Raw genomic sequence first — 18,807 nt, 5'->3', positions numbered from 1 at the left:
CTGCGTGGCACAGCACTCCTTGCGCACATCAGCACTGCGCGTGGGCCAGCTCCAGCTGGGTCAAGGAGGCCTGGGGTCTGAACCATGGACCTCCCATGTGGTAGGCGGATGCCCTATTCATTGGGCCAAGTCCACTTCCCCTAAATACATTTTATACTTACATTTTAACTACTGCCTTGCTTTTCCTAAGTGCAGCAGTTTGAGATTATTTTATGAATCCCAAAAAGAGAATGATTATGTTTGTAAACTAATCTATTCCTCTGGGAGTGACACCCTTTGACTGTCTTTCAGTTGAGGGGCCTTTGATTAGATCACCTGTTAAGATTGCTTTTAGAGCTTTCTGATTAGAGCATGTCAGTAAGGCATGACTCAGGTTGAGTCCCCATCCCCTAAGTGGGTTTGACATAAATGGACTCACACTGACAGATACACAGAGAGAGCACTGTCATTTTTGATCCTGCCATGTGACAGAAAGGAGAAGGTTCAAAGAGCTGAAGCTCCAGGGAGAAATGAGCCATTCTGCCTGATAGCTTACAGCTCAAATAGCGAAGCGAGCAGCATGGCCGAAGCTGATACAGAAGGCCGGGAAAGCAACAAGCCCTATGCCGGAAGAGAGAGGAAGCCCTAAGAGACAAGTCTTATACCAGCTTGCAGCTGAAATCAGGAAGAAAGCAGAGCAGCTGAGCCTGAGAGAGGATGCCCAGAGGGAAAGGTTGAAACCTCACAAAGATCAGGGCCATTTTGCTTCGCCACGTGGCAACACACTGGGATCAACAGTAGTGATTTTGGTGAGAAAGCATTTCTGCTGATGCCTTGATTTGACCTTGGAACTGTACGCTTTTACCCCAAATAAATCCCCATTATAAAAGCCAAAAGCTTTCCTGTAGTTTGCATCAGCACCCCTTTGGCAGACTAAGATACTAAGTAATTTGTTAAATCTCAATTTTTTCATATTATGTAACAAAAATTGTCCTACACTGAAAGTCTGAAATATGGATTTCAATCAACTATAGTCTCCACCCTCCAAGAAACTACAATGAACTATAAATAGCAAAACTGGATTTTCCTTTTATGGTCAATCATTAGGTGAAACAGTAGAACAACTCAAAGCCTAGAGAAAGAACAAAAATGGGGGAAAATGGTTTCTGAGAGCTTATAATGTAGATCAGGAGTAGGCAAACTATATATATATGCCAAACTATATAACTATGCCTGTTTGGTTAAATAGTTTGGAGCACATAACACCCATATTACCTTGGTCTGCTTTTGCTAAAGTGATAGAGTTGAGTAGTTGAGAGTCAAGACAGGACCCATAAACTACACTGGCCCTTTACAGAAAGTCTGCCAACCTCAAACTCTGTGGCAGTTCGATATTACTTATGAATCCCATAAAAAAAGAAAAAAGTATATTTGTATACTGGTCTATTCTTCTGGGTGTGATACCTTTTGAATGCATTAAATTCAGCTGGCATATCTTGATAGTTTTGAGTCAACTGTGTCAGTAGGGCGTGACTCAGGGTTGAGTCCCTGCCCCCTTGGTGGGCTGATATACAGGGACACTCACCCAAGAAGACACACAGGAAGAGAGAGAGCTCCAAAGACACAGAAGAGGAGAGACTTTGATCATGCATCCCTGGGAGGAAAGAACTCTGTCATATGACAGAGAGGAGAAGGCTCAAACAGCTAAAGCCCAGAGGAAGCTGAGCCTTTCACCTAGTAGTCTGCAGATGAGCAGCTGATGAAGCCTGGAAAGAAACGGAGCCCTGTGCCAGACTGATATAGGCAGCCCTAAGAGACAAGCTCATATCAGCCTACAGCTGAGACGAGAAGAAGCTGGGCCCACAGAGCCTTAAGAGGAAGAAGGCAGGCAAGACCAGGCAGAAATCGCCCATCATCTAGATTTAACACATGGCAAATGACTTTGGTGAGAAAGCAGCCTTGAGTTGGACTCTTTAGGGCCTTATAACTGTAAGCTTTTACCCCAAATAAAAACCCTAGATAAATACAACAAATTTCTGTATCGATACTAATGGAAGACAAATTCCCCATTATACTAAGATTAATACTACTTCTCTTAGAGCTAGATGACTTCTAGTTTGATCTGACTGGGATGTAGAAAACCTGACCATGTTATATCATCTCCCCCACTGCCTTGGACCTGGCTACCCTATTCACTTTCCTGGATTACAACAACTGTCTCTTATCTGATCTTCTTGTTGTCCCCCTTAATCTGCTATATCTATCCTCAAACGTATCAGCCAGACTGGTAGTTTAAAAACTGTCAGATCATGTCCTTCCTTAACACCAAGTCTGCCAATGACCATGCCCCTCATTCCCCTTCATTTCATGCAAAATAAAAGCCAAAGTTCTCACAATGGCCTATGAAGTCTTGTATAAAGACCATATTATTTCTGATGTCTTCTGTTTCTCTCCCCTTCCCTTGTCCCCCTCCAGCCATGCTAACCTCCTTGCTGTGCCTTGAACAGGTTAGGCATATTCTGCAGGAAGTCTCTCCACTGGTCATTCCCTCTGCCTGGAACACTCTTTCCCCACATGGCTGTATCTCAAAGCAAGGCCTATGCAGGCCAGCCCACCACAGAACTCACAAGCCTTCCCTTCTAACTAGCATACACACTTGATGCATGTTAAATTACTTATACTGGTTGTCTTCACGCCCAGCCCACCTAGTATAATCTGCAAGTGCCTGGAATAGGGCCCTAGTTTGTTGGAAGAAGGAGAGAAAAAGTGGTGCTAAAATATGTGGTTTTTAAAAACATTATTTTAGGCACCTGGGTAGGAGGAAAACAAGCAGAAACGGTGAATACATTTTTAAATAAAAAAAATAAACTTCAAACCTTTAAATTATATGGTGTATTGTCTTTTAAATAAAAACTAGCAAAAAAGATCCAATTATTAGGAAAAAAAAGATTTGTAGAAGAGAAGTATCTTTAACTATAAATCAATTAAAAGAAAAAGAAAAAGAAAAAAATAAAATACAACTATGTGCCACTCCCGATTTATTGTTTCTATAACCATTTCAAATACTAATTTGGCCAATTAATGTAACTTCATAAACAGAATACCTGCAGATACGTATTTACCCCAAATATCTGACACCTATAATTTGCTTCCAAAAGACAAATGAGCATGGAGCCCCCGGTTCAAAGCACAGTCACAGACTAGGGCATTAAGCCAGAGTTGGTGTCGCATCTCTGACGCGTATCTAAATGCAGCACAGCAGTGTGTGGTGCTTATTTTCATAATCCCACACGACTGCAACAGCAATCTTCAGCAATGGTTTCTGCCTCTAAGAATGAATGAATGAATATAACAGTGGACACACCAAACAAGTAATGACATCCCAGGATTCAGAGGTCATAACTTAAAAAAATACATATTTGATTGCTTTAAACATCTCAGTAAAACACCTTGACAAATTACAATATCCACAGTGTAACTGTACTCTCTGAAAAGCAATAAAAGAAATAAAGTCTTCATTTTGAAATGGTATTGATGGAATGGAACTAATCTGAAGGAACTTTAGCATGACCACAAGGTGGCTAAGCATCCCAATATGGCATTAAAAGTTCTATTTAAAATAATGCTAACTCATCAAATAATATACAATAATTTCTTATCATTTTCAGGGCAATGTCTGAGAGAGATCTTGGCTTAGTCCACATTTAAGTGCTTTTTAAATTATATGACAATAGCTACCATCTTATTGAGTGTCTACGACATGTCAGTTGCACAGCTTTCAATCCTCACAGCCTTTTAAGGCTGGCACTACAATTATCCACATTTTACAGAAAGCAAACTGAGGCTCAAATATGTAACTTGAGACTGGAACCCAAGTCCACCTGCTCCATTACTAGAACTACTTCACTGTATTTCCCTTGAATTTGCATTATAATATAAATATAAAAAAGACTTCTTAAGTCTGCATTGTACCTTGATTATTAAGCAGTGACTGATTACAGTGGAAACAATTTTTCTTAACCTTCAAAGTTTTGTGTATTTCAGTACTAGCATAAATAAGTCAAAGTTGGAAATAAGTTTTAAAATTACTGCAAATGCAGGTTCCAAGATTTCAGAAAATATTTACTTAAATGACATAACTAAATGTCTAAAAAAGCCAAACTATTTACAAATAGGATTTAGAAATGCAAAATGATGGGTTGTATTTGACAGGGAACCCACTCAGGGTTCTACCACTCTACAACTTTGGCCCAGTCATTTAAGCTCGAAGGACTCATTTCTCTCATCTGTAAAACAACATTGAGGGGCTAAATCCAGTTAACTGTAATTCACCATAATAATTTTGCCAGATTTTAAACAGACATATCTGGGAGGGATAAGGGACTACTTAAACTCTGAATTGTTAAAAAGTACACATTTTGAAATTGAGATTTACTATGCTAACATTTCCAAAATCCACTTTGAGAACAGATATTCTTTAAGTAATGTTTCAATGGTTTTTTAGGAGGTATTGGGAATTAAACCTAGTACCTTTTACATGTGAAGCAGGTGCTCAACCACTGACCTACATCCACCACATCTAATAATAGTTTAAATAGCTATTACTTATTGACCTGTGGTAAGTGTTTCACATTCCACACTAGTGATACTTTCTATCAGAAGGCTATGCCCTTAGTCTCACCTAACCTCACCCTAATCTTTCCTAGGGCACCTAGGTCCCCTGTATTTTAATATGAAAACGTGAGAATTTAGTCTAAAGTGCCCAGCTCAGGGCCTAGAACAGTGCAAGAACTCAGTAAATAGTTATTTTTTTATTCTGTTATTTGTATTATTAATAAGACTTCTTACACAACTCAAAATTCAGTCTGGGTTACAGCAGACCAGCACAAGAAGAGCTGTTATCCATATTCCTCTGTAACTGTAACAGGTGTAAAGCACCTCAGAACCGGGGATGCGCTGGCCAACAAGAGGCAACGCTGTGTTGAATATCAGCACCACGCCTAACCACAAACCTAAAAGGCAAACGACAAGACTGCTTCCTGGAGTTAGTCACCTTGGCTTTTCTATTGACTCCCCTCCCTCCAAAAACCCAAAAGTAAAGCCGCCAGCACCACGCCCAGCCGGAGGCTCAGACCCCGACCCGGCCGGCCTCGCGGGGCTGCCTGAGCAGCGGGCGCCGGCGCGAGGGGCGCCGGGCACTGGGCGCGAGCAGTGGGCGCCGGGCGAGGAACGGGCACAGGGCGCGAGGTCCTCCCAGCACCGGACGTGAGAAGCGGGCACCGGGCACGAGGAGCACCAAGCCCGGGGCGAGAGGGGCGGGCGCCGGGCTGAGGAGGCCGTCGGGGTCTCCGGGGCCGGGGACCCTCCACCCGCCGGCCCCAGGCACCTTGCGTCCAGCGGCAGAAGATGGTGTCCGAGAGGCCGGGGCTGCTCCGGGCGCCCCACACAAGCTCCAGCAGCTCGCGGGTCAGCTCGGACATGGCGTGGCGGCGGCAGGCGGGTCTGCGCTGACAGAAACCCTGTCCCGGACATGGGGAAGGGGCGGCTCGGGAGGCCGCGGTCGCGGCGCCGCGGACGAACCTGAGGGCGAGGCGCCACCGCAGCTAGACCCGCGCTGTCAAGCCCTGCGGAGCAGCCACAGCTCCCGCCCCGGAAGCTTGCGCCACTTCCGGGGCCTCCTTGCCCCCGGCCCGGAAGCGGAAGTACCGAGGAAGCGGGGCTACGGGGCACAGGGACTGCCCCGCAGCGTCCAGGCCCTCGCGCATCGCCGCCTCCCGCCCGTGGTCTCTTCTGTTCTCACCTCGCGGGGTAGAACATGTGCCTGTCCTTTAGAATCGCGGCTATTCCCCGTGTGAGGGAGGGATGTGAGGTCTGGGTGGACTTTCCCGAAGTCGGAGGCTGCCAGCCACTGCCTTGGCCAACCACGTACAGTCGGACCAACTAGTTAAGAAAAACGTGGCCAAAGAGGGTGGAGTTGCGTGCGTAGAAATGCTCCGCTCAGGGTGTTGCGAAAGTGCCCCTTGCAGCAGAGATCTGCAGTAGCCTCTGCCCACCTTGAATCCGGGGACCGCGCTGAGCCTGTACCAAAGCCCAGGATTTATTCATTGACAGCATGGAGTTAAATTTAGTTTCAGTGAGAACCTTAATGCAATTTAAAAAGAAAAGGCGAAACCTGATGGGTTCAACTTTTTTTATTTTTGTTTCTGTAAAGTAGGGAGGCTTCTGTACTTGTACTGCGTTTCTAGTGCATGAGTCCCTTTGCACTTAGCAGATTACCTACGCTTCACCTATATTTCTTTCGCTCTAAAATGTGGATGATAATATCTATTTCATACATTGCAAAGAGTAAGTGGGAAAAATGCACACAAAGGGCTTGTTACAGTCCCTGACACATAGAAAGCATTTTGGGTGGTGGTGGTTTTTTTAACATAAAGAAGAGGTTTTGTGGAAATTTGTTGCAATGCTGAAGTTACCTGGCATTTTTACTCATAAATTCTAGCCAGTTTTTAATTTTTGTATAATACTTAGTTTATGTTGCTTACTTTTAAATACACACAGTATCATAGAGAGTGCCTTTCCATTGGCTCATTAAAATAAATTCACTCTTAATTTAAAATTTTACATGTGGCAAATAAGAGGGTTTTGCCCATTTATAGTTTTGTTTCTGAATTCAGCTGTAGTTAAAAGGGAATTAACTGCTCAAAGTACTTGGCTTATATCCATGTATTTCCCTCTGCTTTTTCTTACCCTTGTGTGACAGTTTGTTTTGTGAATCCCAGCAAAAGGTTATTTTCTTAAACTAATCTATTCCTATTGTTGTGGTACCCTTTGATTGCATTAAATTAAGTTAAAGGGCCTTCCATTAGATTACATGATAAGATTGCTTTAGGGCTTTTGCTTGGACTGTATCGGTGACACACGATCCAGATTGGGTCTCCACTCTCTTCCTGGATCTGATAGAAATGGAGAAGGGAACCACCATATTATACTGACCCTGCCGTTGAGAGAGAGGACTGCAGGAAAACAGAGGAACACCAAGATGCTCAAGGAGCCAAGGCCCAGGGAGAGGAGTCGCATGTCTGCCTGATAGCTCATAGCTGAACGTGGGAAGAAAGCAGAGCAGTCAAGACTGATCGAGGAAGCCCAGAAAGAGAAGCCCATGCCTGGCTGCCCACAGCTGAGTTCTGGGAGAAGGTAGATTGTGGAGGGGAAGGCAGAGAGGGGCAGCCATCTTGTGGCAGGATGCTAGGATCAACTGTAGCTGAGTTTGGTGAGAAAGCATTTCTGATGGTGCCTTGATTTGGACATTTCACAGCCTTGGAACTAAGCTTTTACCCAAATAAACTTCCCATTATAAAAGCAACCCTATTTCTTGTACTTTGCATTGGCAGCCCTGTGGCAATCTAAGACACTTTATAATACCCTTTGCCCTATTTTTTTTTTGCAAAGTATACATTCAACTTTCTAACATTGTTCTCCAATCATTACAATCTAAAGTAATAGTTATAACTTCTGAAATTCCATAGTCCCTTATGTATACCTTGTTTATGGGAATTACTGTCTTCCTTGTATTTGCAAAAGATTTACTTTTCTGTGTATAAGTTTATGGACGCCAAGGTCCAGTCAGGTCCTATCTCATTCATAGTTTCTAGCATGGAGCAGTCCAGATTGCTGGACATAGTAAAAATTAGTAGAATTACTGAAATTTGCCTTTGCTATAAACTAAGAGTTCACTACCTTTCAACAAGTGAAGAAGGATTGGGAAAGTTTTGATTGGTTCAGTTGAATGTCTAATATTTGCATGGTATTTGTGGTATCCATAATTCACTTCCTGAAAATGATGTGTCTGTTTGCCTTGTGCGCAGAGATGGCAGACATCTTAGGTCAGAGGTGTTTCACTGTCCATCATTTGTTTTCTTGTCGCTAATTTGTAGGCAGTAGCTGCAGATTTGATCACCTGTCTATAGATATGTGATAAAAAGTTGTAATTTCAAAATGTGTTTTGAAAAATGGGAAATTTTTTGATCTGTGAGTTTTCTTGATTTCCAACTATGGTGAAGCCAAGAACATCTTGAGGGGACATTGATATGAATGTCCTTTCTACCTTTCAGGTGATATTCATTATTTCCAATGTTTTAAATTAATATGTATTTTTAACAAGGAATGTTCAATATTAAATTATTCATATTGCTTAATTATTCATTAGTTATAACATTGAAATATGAACTTGCTTAAACTACATTAGAAAAACTAAATATTCTTTTTAAACTTTCTCATTCACTAATTATGAGAATAATAAATATTGGAAGCAATCAAGTTTGCTACATTTACTGGTACTGGAAGATAATGCCTTTTCTCTTGATTTGAAAATGATGCAAATTTTCTTTGAAGTCTTTGTATTGTTTTCATATGTTCACATATAAATTTGTTTTTCACTTAGAGCTATCCATGGTTTTCATTAAATGAATCATTAAGGTGTACATAGATTGCATGAATAATATTAAGCCCTATTGTTTATATAAGTTTCATTAGTAAAACTCTTTCAAATTCAGGTCAGGGCACTTCCACAAATGTGATCCCAGATTTCTGTAATGATTAATTCTCTTTAATCATCTTTACTACTTCACAGCAACAGACTATAATTAATTAGTCATTGTCAAACCCTAACTATTTATTTTCCTGTCTTTCCCAAAAGCATCCTGCCAAATAAAAGTACAACAGCTTCATTACATGGTTCCTAGCAAATATGGTGGAAAGTACAATTCTCCAATTAGAGGCCCTCAACTCCTAATTTAGCATATTTGTACCACCACTTATCTAAGAGAGATCAAATCTTGAAAAAACCCACTGTTTAATAAGATGGATAAATTTTAGGCAGGTTTGATAGGTTGAATTATGTACCCCAACAAACACATATTCTTGATTTTAATCCAAATCCCTATGGGTGTGAACCCATTGAAAATAGAACCCTTTGAAGATGTTATTTTTTAATTAAGGTGTGGCCTGACTTAAGCAGGGTGGGCCTTAGTCTGAATCACCAGAGGCCTTATAAAGAGAACCCAGAAGTCATGGGAGCCAGAAAGGAGATGACATCACTGCATGACAGGAGGCAGAAAGGGTTGCTATGCAGCCAGTGCCAGAATTATGCAATCTTCAGGGAGAAAGTAAGCCTTGCTTATATCTTGGTTTTGGACTTCTAACCTCAAAACGGGAGACCCAATAAATTCCAATTATTAAACAACCTATTGTGTGGTATTTGTCATAGAAGCCTGGCAAACTGAGACAGCAGGTCACTAAAACATACTCCTATCCTCATTTAATAAAACATTTCATTTATGTTCCCTTTGCCTTCCAATAAGAGCATAAATCTTTCAAAACAACTCAAACTACTTCCTCTTGCATCACCCTAACCTCATCGCATCAGGATAATTGACCATAAACACTTCACTGCCAGTATTTACAGTAGCTGGTGGGGGGTGGTAGGTATACCGACTGGGTCAGTGGAAGGAGTCTGGGTGGGGACTAATTGCATCTATTACAGGTATCAAAAACAGAATGCCTTTGACAGCATCATGCTTAATGAAAACTGAAAGTTCTCCTTTGGTTTGGGAACAAGAAAAGGATGCCCACTATCAACGCTTCTGTTCAACATAATAAAGGAAGTCCTAGTCCATAAGCAATAAAAAAAAAAATTTCAATGGTTAATAGGTCAGAAAGAAAACTATCATTATTCATAGGCCATCCTCTGCTTCTTTCCATATGTGGCACCTTTTCTGGAATTCTGGAACACTACCTTTAATGTTCAAGACCTTTCTTACCCACTGTTACTTGTGCTTTCTCTATGATAGTGCCCGGAGTCTGTAAGGTTTAGAACCAGCTGTCAAGTATGGAGGCACATAGTCCTCCCAAGACCTTCCTCAATCCTGATACCAGCTGCAAGCTGAGGAAATTCCCAACCACCCTTACTTTCGATAATCCACTAGAAGGAGCCACAGAACTCATTAAGAGCTATTATACTCATGGTTCTTATTTATTATAGGGAAAGATACTAATTAAAACCAGCCAGCAGAAGAGACATGGGGCAGAGTCTGTGAAGGGTCCATTGTCCTCTCCTGCGGAGTCACCTGGTATCAGTGTATGACAGTATGCACAACATACTGCCAACCAGGGAAGCTCACCAAAGCTTCAGTGTTTACAATTTTTATAAGGGTTCCACCAAGTAACCATAACTGATTGATTTATTGATTGATTAATTGATTGTCTCTGATTGAACTGAGCTTCCAGGAAGACTGATATTGCATGGCCCCAAACCCCCACCCTAAATTACATGTTGGTTTTTCTGTGTGGCCAGCCCCCAGCCTATGTTGATTGGGTGTGGTGAGTTCACTCTAAGCCATGACACTCCTGTTAGCTATGACATAGATGACCTCTCAGAAGCCAGGGGCAAAGTCTTTCTTACCTAGGCTTGCTTGTCTAAGAGTCCTTCACTGTATCTATTAAATCCTGCTTTAGACAGGTTGAGTCTACAATAAATGCATATGAGATTGGATTGCTTACTTTTTGCCAATATAGTATCTAACTCTTCTTCCATGTTCTGGGAGCAGAATGGTAAATTTTGTTGGGTAAAGCTCAGAAATTGAATGGAATTGGAATCTAGAAATGAATACTCACAGGTTTTGAAGTTAGAAGTGACAAAATTGAATATGGAAATTAGCTCCGTGACTTGAAACAGCTTTTCAACAACAATCTTGTCAAATTTTTGGTTAGCTTAAGTAGCAGTTGCACACATTAGCTTGGCTCAAAGTTGACACTGGAATGCTGCACACACAACCAGAGGAGGAAGAATATGGTTGTGGCTCCTTGTTCAATGGTCATCATTGCTAAAAAGGCTTCTCTCCAGGCAGAATTCCATGCTTGCCCCTGGACTGTTTTGTGCCACACATTCTGCAGCTTTGGAAAGCAGCGTTGGCAGGTGTCTTAGTTTCCTGGCTGCTAGACAAATACCATACAATGGGTTGGCTTAAACAATGGAAATTTATTGGCTTAGGGTTTTGAGGCTAAAAGTCCAAAACTGAGGCATCAGCAAGGCAATGCTTTCTTCTTCATCTCTTCCTTCACTGTTCCGGGTTCTGTCGACTTCTGGATTCTATCTTGTGGCTTTTTCCCCCATGTCTAAATTTCATTTAAACAGGACTCCAATAATCCAGATTAAAGCCCAATCTGATTCAGTGAGGCCACATCTTACCCAAAGTGACACCCTCAGGAGCTTCTATTTACAGTAGTCCACACCTGCCAGAATGCTGGCCAGGACCAAAAACAGGTCCACACTGGGTCCACCTTAACCCTTCCCCAGCAGTGTCAGGGCCTAGAAGGACAGCACCTTCTAAAGCAGGCAGTAGCGGCCACCCAAGGCTGCTTCTACTTACTTTGGTTTTTATTTTTTTAACTTGTTATATGAATTTTCAACACAGAGAATTGAAGAGAATATTGTAATGAACACTTACCTATGTTTAATAATTAACATTTTACCATTTTTCATCTATTTTTGGTGAACTCTCGAAAATAATTTATATGTATAAAAGTTTATTCCTAAGTATTTCAGTATGCATCCCTAAAAATTAAAGCACTTTTCCACATAACCATACCACTATTATCACAAATAACAAAATTCATAATAATTCCCTAAAATAATTTAGTGCCTGGTCTTTATCCATGTGCCTTTATTTGTTCCCACAATGCCTTTTAAATCTGCTGTCTTCAGACTGTGATTGAGTCAAAGACAATGGATTGCATTATCTAAAGAGTCTTCTAATGAATTGCCTTGCCACTGTACATACAGGGCAACACCAGTTACAGTGATGAAAGGCAAAATATCAAAAACAAAAGTTTATAATATTTTTCATTTTTTAATACCCCAATTTATTTTTTACTTTAATTTTTCTAAATTCGTATATATTCTATTTCTAATCTTTAAACCTATCATTACTATTTCATTTTCCTACTAATAGAAGTTGGCAATATAATAGGCTTCATTTTTTAATGAAGTTTTGGACCACAGAGGAGTTCAACTATGGCAGGGCAGGAACACTGGTGTGGGGTGTTATTGATGGGAGACTCATGGTTGGGAGGGAGTTCTCCAAGGCATGTACATAAAGTATATAAAAATGTTCAGATATTCATTAGGTATTTTCATAGTAATTAGAGTTACAAATGACAACCAAAGGAGTGCTGAGTGCCTAGCCAGGGGAGCTCTGTCACATTCCTTAATGGAACAGCAACATTCCCCCAAGTGCAAGGGCAAAGACCAGTGAAGAAGGCCCTTTATACTGATGACTATGCTTATGTGCCTGTGTGCCTGAAATTTCAACTAGGCCTAGAGCCACAGGGTGCCGAAGAGTTACCTCCTGAGAGCCTCCATGTTGCTCAAATGTGGCCACTCTCTAAGCCAAACTCAGCATGTAAATGCATTACCTTCCCCCCAACATGGGACATGACTCCTGGGGATGAGCCTTCCTGGTGCTGAGGGATTTCTACCAATTACTAGCTGGTGATGCAACTAGAAAAAGATCTTGAATAAAAGGGAAATAATGGTAAACACAAATGAGCTTATATGGCTAAGAGTCTTCAAAAAAGAGTCAGGAGGTCATCAGAGGTGTTGCGTTTATGCACTTCTCAGCAGGATCCCAGAGTACAATCCCAGGTACTGGTACTCCTGAGGACTACAGAGACAACAGATTCCATGGTCTTGGCAGATGGTTCTGGAGTTCAGTGCCTTTTCATTGGGCCCTACTTTATAACTTGTGTTCCTGAGTGTGATGGAGTTGGACTCAGATGTGACCTTTATACACATGCCTCTTCTGTTACTTTTACTGAACCTGTGGTTGACACTGGGGTTGGTATATACTCAGGAGACTTGAATCTCTAGACTGGCCATGTGCCAGCTGGACCCTGAGCCTCAGCCCAGTTGCAATTCCTACTCTCTGGTTCATTGGACTTACACAGGTCAGCAATCAGGGAGGTGAAGATGGTCAACCACCACACCAGGGAACTTAGAGTGCCTACAACTGCAAACAGGAGAATTGCATCCATCCATCATGTGGAATCTCAGCCCCCTCTTGACTTAGAGGTAGAGTGGACATCAACATCCCAGGGTCCACAGGATGGAGGACTAAAATATGGATTAGAGTGGACTTATTGGTATTCTATTATAGAACTATTGTGACTCTAGCAATTGAAGAAACTGTATTATTGATATGGAGACAGTGGCCACAGTGTTTCTGAGGGCAGGAAGAGGGAAGAAGAAATGTGATGTGGGGGTATTTTGGGGACTTGGAGTTGTCCTAAATGATATTGGAGGGACAGATATGGTACATTATATATTCTGCCATAACCCACTAAATGTACTGAGGAAGAGTGTAAACTACAATGTAAACTATAATCCATGCAATGCAGCAGTGCTCCAAAATGTATTCACCAAATGCAATGAATGTGCCACAATGGTTGTTGATGTGGGAGGAGTGGGATGAGGTGTGGGGTATGTGGGAACCTCTTATTTTTTTAATGTATTATATTTTGAATGATCTATGTACCTTTTTAAAAAAAGGCAATTAAATAAAAAAATTAAAGAAGAGTCTTCTAATGTACAACATTTCCTTTTCCCTCCGTTTTTTGCATGACATTAATTTGCTGAAGAAACTGGATCAATTGTCAGAACATAAGACTTTCTAAATTTCCATGACTGTTTCCTTGTGATATTGCTAGACTTGTTCCTAGCTGAAGGTTTTTGTTTTTCCTGTAAATTGGAAGGTTAATTGCAAAGATTTAATTATATTTCATTGAACAAATTAATAACATGGCAAAACACTAATTAGCAAGAATACTTTAAGAATAATGCTATGAGTTTGTTATTGTAACTCATCAAAAGACTGGTTGTCTCATTATCAGGGTTGCTAGTATTAATCACAGGTTTAAGGTGTACCCAGCAAGAATCTGTAGGATCTACTTTAGCTTCACGCCAATTCAATTCTCTGTTAACCTTCCTTTCAATGGTTTAGCATGCATTGAAAATCCTTGCCTGGATCAATTATTTCATTAGGAGTTGCAAAAGGAACATCATCTGTTTATTCTGCTGTTCTTTTTTTTAAATTTCTTGCATTGGATGTTTCATTCATTATTTTTTAACTTTGCAAGCTTTCTAATATAGCACTTAATGCTATAAAATTCCCTCGTAAGAATCATACAATTTTGTTATATTTTCATAATCCTCATAGAGTTCAAATACTTTCAATTCTCATATTTTTTCTTACTGAACCTATTAGTTGCTTACAAGTAGGTTTTAAATTTTTCAAACTTTTCTTAAAGCTACTGATTTATCATTAATTTCTAATTTAATTGTATTTTGTTCAGAGGACTAGATTTTATTATCCTGATAATTAGCTAATTGGTGAGGCTTGCTTTTAGACATAATAAAAGAATAATTTTTGTAAAAGTTTTGTGCTTGATTGAAAAGAATATATGTTCTGCATGATAGGTTAAAGAGGTAAAAAGTTTTTTTCACTATCCAAAGCTTTACGATTTTTTTACCTGGTTCATCAGCCATTTAAAGAGTGGAATGTTTCTTCTGGTGTTCAATTGGATTTGTCAGTGTTTTCCTCATTGTGTCAATTACTGCTTTATATATTGCTATATTACATATTAGGTGCCTATACATTTAGACTTAATATGTCTATCTGAAAAATTACTCCTTTACCTTTAAGAAATGACTCTTGTTAGAGGTTTTGTCTTGTGTTAGAGATCTACTGCTGTCTAACAAACTACTCCACTTTTTAGTGGCTTAAGAATTATCTTACAGTGTTTAGGGGTCAGAAACCTGGATAAGGCTTCACTGGGTGATTCTGGTTCAGGATCTCTCATGAGGCTGTGGTCAACATGTCGGCCAGAGTTGCCGCTGCCCGAGGCACAGGTGGCCTTGCCCTGTGGCTGCTGGCCATGTGGACCTCTCAGTAGGGCTACTCTTTTTCTTTTTTTCTCTGTTTTTTTTCAAATGTTACATTAAAAAAATATAAGAGGTCCCCATATACCCCCCCACCCCTATCACCACACTCTTCCCATGTCAATAATCTCTTTCATCATCATGGGACATTCATTGCATTTGGTGAATACATTTTGGAGCACTGCTGCACCACATGGATAATGGTTTACTTTGTAGTTTACATTCTCCCTCAGTCCACCCAGTGGGCCATGGCAGGACATACAGTGTCAGCATCTGTCTCTGCAGTACCACCCAGGACAACTCCAAGTCCTAAAAATTCCCCCAAGTCACATCTCTTCTTCCCTCTCCCTACCTTCAGCAGCTACCATGGCCACTTTCTCTGCATCAATGCTACAATTTCTTCCATTACTAATCACAATAGTTCCATAGTAGAATATCAGTAAGTCCACTCTAATCCATACTCTGTTTCTCCATCCTGTGGACCCTGGGATAGTTATGTCCACTCCACCTCTATATTAAGAGGGGGCTTAGATTCCACATGGATGATGGGTGCAATTCTCCTACTTGTAGTTGTAGGCACTCTCGACTCCCTGGTGTGGTGGTTGACCTTCCTTACCTCCCTGTTCTCTGGCCAGGGTAAGTCCAATAAACTGGAGGGTAGGAGTTGCAAGTCTGGTGAGGTCAGGGCCTGGCTGTTACATGGACAGTCCAGAGATTCAGATCTCCTGATTATACACCTGTTGGGGACATTCAGGACAGCGCTTGCCTTCAGCAATACCAAGGAGCACATAATGGCTGCCAGAGCTGATACAGTAACGGTCTACAGTATACTCAGCCTCCTTCACGGAAGAAGGTTCGCGCCCTTTCTCGCAGTTACTGCCCAGCCAACGCCTCAGGCAGTCAGTGTGACCACCAATCAGTAATTGCCTCCTAACCTTACTTCTGCCATTTCCCTCAGTAACAGCCAGAACCAATCACCTTACCTCTGCCACTCCCCCAGCAACAGCAGCTGCCAATCCCAGACCTCCACCTGTCCTTACCCGCCAACCCCCCTCCTCCCTAGAGTATATATGCTCAGCCCCTTCAATAAAATTTTGCGGCAGCAGCAGCTTGCAGCTTGATCTGAACTCTGTCTGGCTGTCGTCCTTCGTGTCTCTTGTCCCATAACATTCCTCCCGGACTGGTACTCGAGCCCCCTTCAGTGTCCCATGAGCCGGGACGACCTTCACAGCTGGCGCCCAATGTGGGGCTCGACGGCCACGCCAGGACAGGAACGCCGCTTCACCAGCGAGGGAGAGTGCTCTCCACATCTCGGCCGAGGAAAAGGCCACTCTTCAGCGGCAGAAAGGAAGACTACAGTTTGCAGTTCCGTAGCAGCGGAAAGAAAGGCAGTTCTGTAGCAGCAGAAAGAAAGATTAGCAGAAACTCCACAGAAGACTTCAAAACAGGTAAGCCTCCCCCCCCCCTTCATTATGGGACAAGGATCCTCCATTAACCTGTTGTTTATTAGCCAAGTAAAAGAAGCCCTCAAGACACGAGGAGTTAAAGTCAAGAAAAAAGATCTTATTCGTTTCTTTGATTTCATACTCAGAACCTGCCCTTGGTTTCCCCAGGAGGGTACTATCAATCAAAGGTGCTGGGAGAGGGTAGGAGACTGTTTAAATGACTATTATAGAACATTTAGTCCAGAAAAGATTCCGGTAACAGTCTTTAACTATTGGCAGTTGATTTATGATATGTTGAAAGTCACCCCTCTTGCCCCAGATATTAAAAACATTATCAAAGGAGAAAATACCTTAAAACTACATTCCCGCCCCGCTTCAGTCTGCAGTGCCCCAGATAGAAACATTATCAAAGAAGGAGAAAATATCTTAAAACTACATTACCGTCCCGCCTCAGTCTGTAGCTCCATTACCATCGACATGCCCGAAGAGCCACCAATTAGCCCTACCGCCCCCCCCACGCACTCCTTGAGCGCTCCAGAAACTTCCCATAACGTCTTAGAAGGCGCAGATTCTAAAAACGGCGGCGTCTCCTATAAAAAGGGTGAGCCGCATCACCTCCCAGCCTTCCACCCCCCCCTTATGTGGTCACCCTGCAGCCAACTTTACACCTGCCCTGGAATTTACACCCGCTCCTCCTCTACCCGGCGGCAATTAAATCGCCGCTGCCCTTGCATGAAGCCGTTGCTGCCTTTAAAGATTCCCTCACCCGGCAACTTGAGCAAGCCACTGAACTGCTTGCCGGTGTTCAGTTAGCCACCCAAAGCGTTTTATCTCTTACATTTCCCAAAACTGCAACACTCGCCTTCTCGGTCACCAGAAGCCAGGCCTGACAACCGCCCGCCTCCTCTAGAGAAGCCCACCAACGCTCTGGTGCCCAGGATGGCGACCAAGAACAACCTGATTCAAACGCACAAAATGGCAACGCGCCAGCAGACCATGAATCCCAAGATGGCGATCATGACGAAAATGGCGGTGAGGCCAATTCCCATTCTGGCTCTGGATCAGAGGGCGAAGACGCCCCTGAAAGTACCCTCCCCCCAGGTCCGCTGCTAAATACAAACTCCTTAGTCTGAAATATTTAGAAAAACTAAAGAAAGCAGAACACTCCTATGGCGCTACTGCCCCTTTCACACTTGCTCTTCTCGAAAGATTAAGCGATCAAGAGCTGGTGCCTAATGACTGGTTTCAGCTAGCCAGAGCAGCCTTAACTGGTGGCGATTTTCTGTTATGGAAATCTGAATATGAAGAGAATAGTAAAAATTTCGCCGCCGTAATATCCATAAGGCTGACTCTAAAGATTGGACACTAAAAAGGTTTTTAGGTCAAAAACCCTACCAAACTAATCGGAAGCAGGCTCAATTTAGTTCTGGCCTCCTTGCCCAAGTACAAACGGCCGCGCTTAAAGCCTGGAAAAAACTTCCTCAAAAAGGCGCTGCTACTTCCTCACTTGCCAAAGTGCGGCCGGTGCCGAGGAGCCATGCACTGAGTTCCCTAGCCGCTTACAGAGCACGCAGAGCACCTGATTGGAGATAGTGAAAGCGAACGTGACTTTATTAAACATCTGGCTTTCGAAAACGCTAACGCTGCGTGTCAGGCTGCCATTCGTCCCTTCCGCAATACTAACCTCAATAATTACATAAAACTTTGTGCCAATATTGGACCTACCCAAACCCTTGGGCTAGCCATTGGCGCAGCCTTTCAAGATCTAAAAAAGAGTCTAAATAATCCCCCTACGTGCTTTAATTGTAAACAACCTGGCCACTTTGCTAAACACTGCCCTAAATCTAGTTTCTGTTAATGTGTTGTAATTGTTTTGTGTTTGTCTGTCTGTTCATTAATGGCAAAAAATTAAATAAGCGCTTATATTAATACTTAAGTTTAAATGTTAATAAGATACCTAAAATAATAAAAATTGTAAGTCTTAATTAACAAAATTACTATGCCTTTTCATAAAAAATAGTTCTTGCCTAAATTAAAATAAATAACTTATCTTTCTTCACAAGATAATATGAAAGATGCAAAACTTAAATGAATATTTAGTTAAAAGTTTGTGAAAATGCTAACAAAAATATAATAAGTTTTGCAAAAAGGCGTACTTTGTCCTAAAGTAGGATAGCTAATTTTTCATAAACTCTTAAAACTTAATTTGCATGTGGCAAGTTGTAAAAGGTATTGTGATAACTTTAAGTAAGAGAATGTGTTCGGTAAAGATAAAGAATGTGTTCTGTAAAGATAAAAATAACTAATGAGTTATCTCAACTTTTCACTGACTTAAGGGAATGTGTTCTGTGAAAATGAAATTTGTCTTAAATAGTCTATATGGTTATGGAT

General features: G+C 41.7%; 1 protein-coding gene across 5 annotated transcripts in view; it reads right to left on the bottom strand.

The window, feature by feature from the left end:
* The window catches only part of MINDY3 (MINDY lysine 48 deubiquitinase 3), a 113,223-nt gene extending 107,565 nt beyond the window's left edge, over nucleotides 1-5,658 (bottom strand). For 3 of the 5 annotated variants that reach the window (XM_012522707.3, XM_058297920.2, XM_012522708.3), the window contains exon 1: nucleotides 5,366-5,655. In XM_012522707.3, coding sequence (XP_012378161.1) covers nucleotides 5,366-5,459 — 94 coding nt within the window. In that variant the 5' untranslated portion in view covers nucleotides 5,460-5,655. Of the gene's footprint in view, nucleotides 1-5,365 lie in introns of all 5 variants that reach the window. The other 2 variants (XM_012522709.4, XM_004451980.3) reach the window with 1 other exon arrangement.
* Nucleotides 5,659-18,807: the final 13,149 nt, after the last annotated feature.

The sequence above is a fragment of the Dasypus novemcinctus genome, chromosome 5 (assembly GCF_030445035.2).
Source record: "Dasypus novemcinctus isolate mDasNov1 chromosome 5, mDasNov1.1.hap2, whole genome shotgun sequence".
Taxonomy (NCBI): domain Eukaryota; kingdom Metazoa; phylum Chordata; class Mammalia; order Cingulata; family Dasypodidae; genus Dasypus; species Dasypus novemcinctus.
This window is presented reverse-complemented; position numbering and strand designations above follow the sequence as displayed.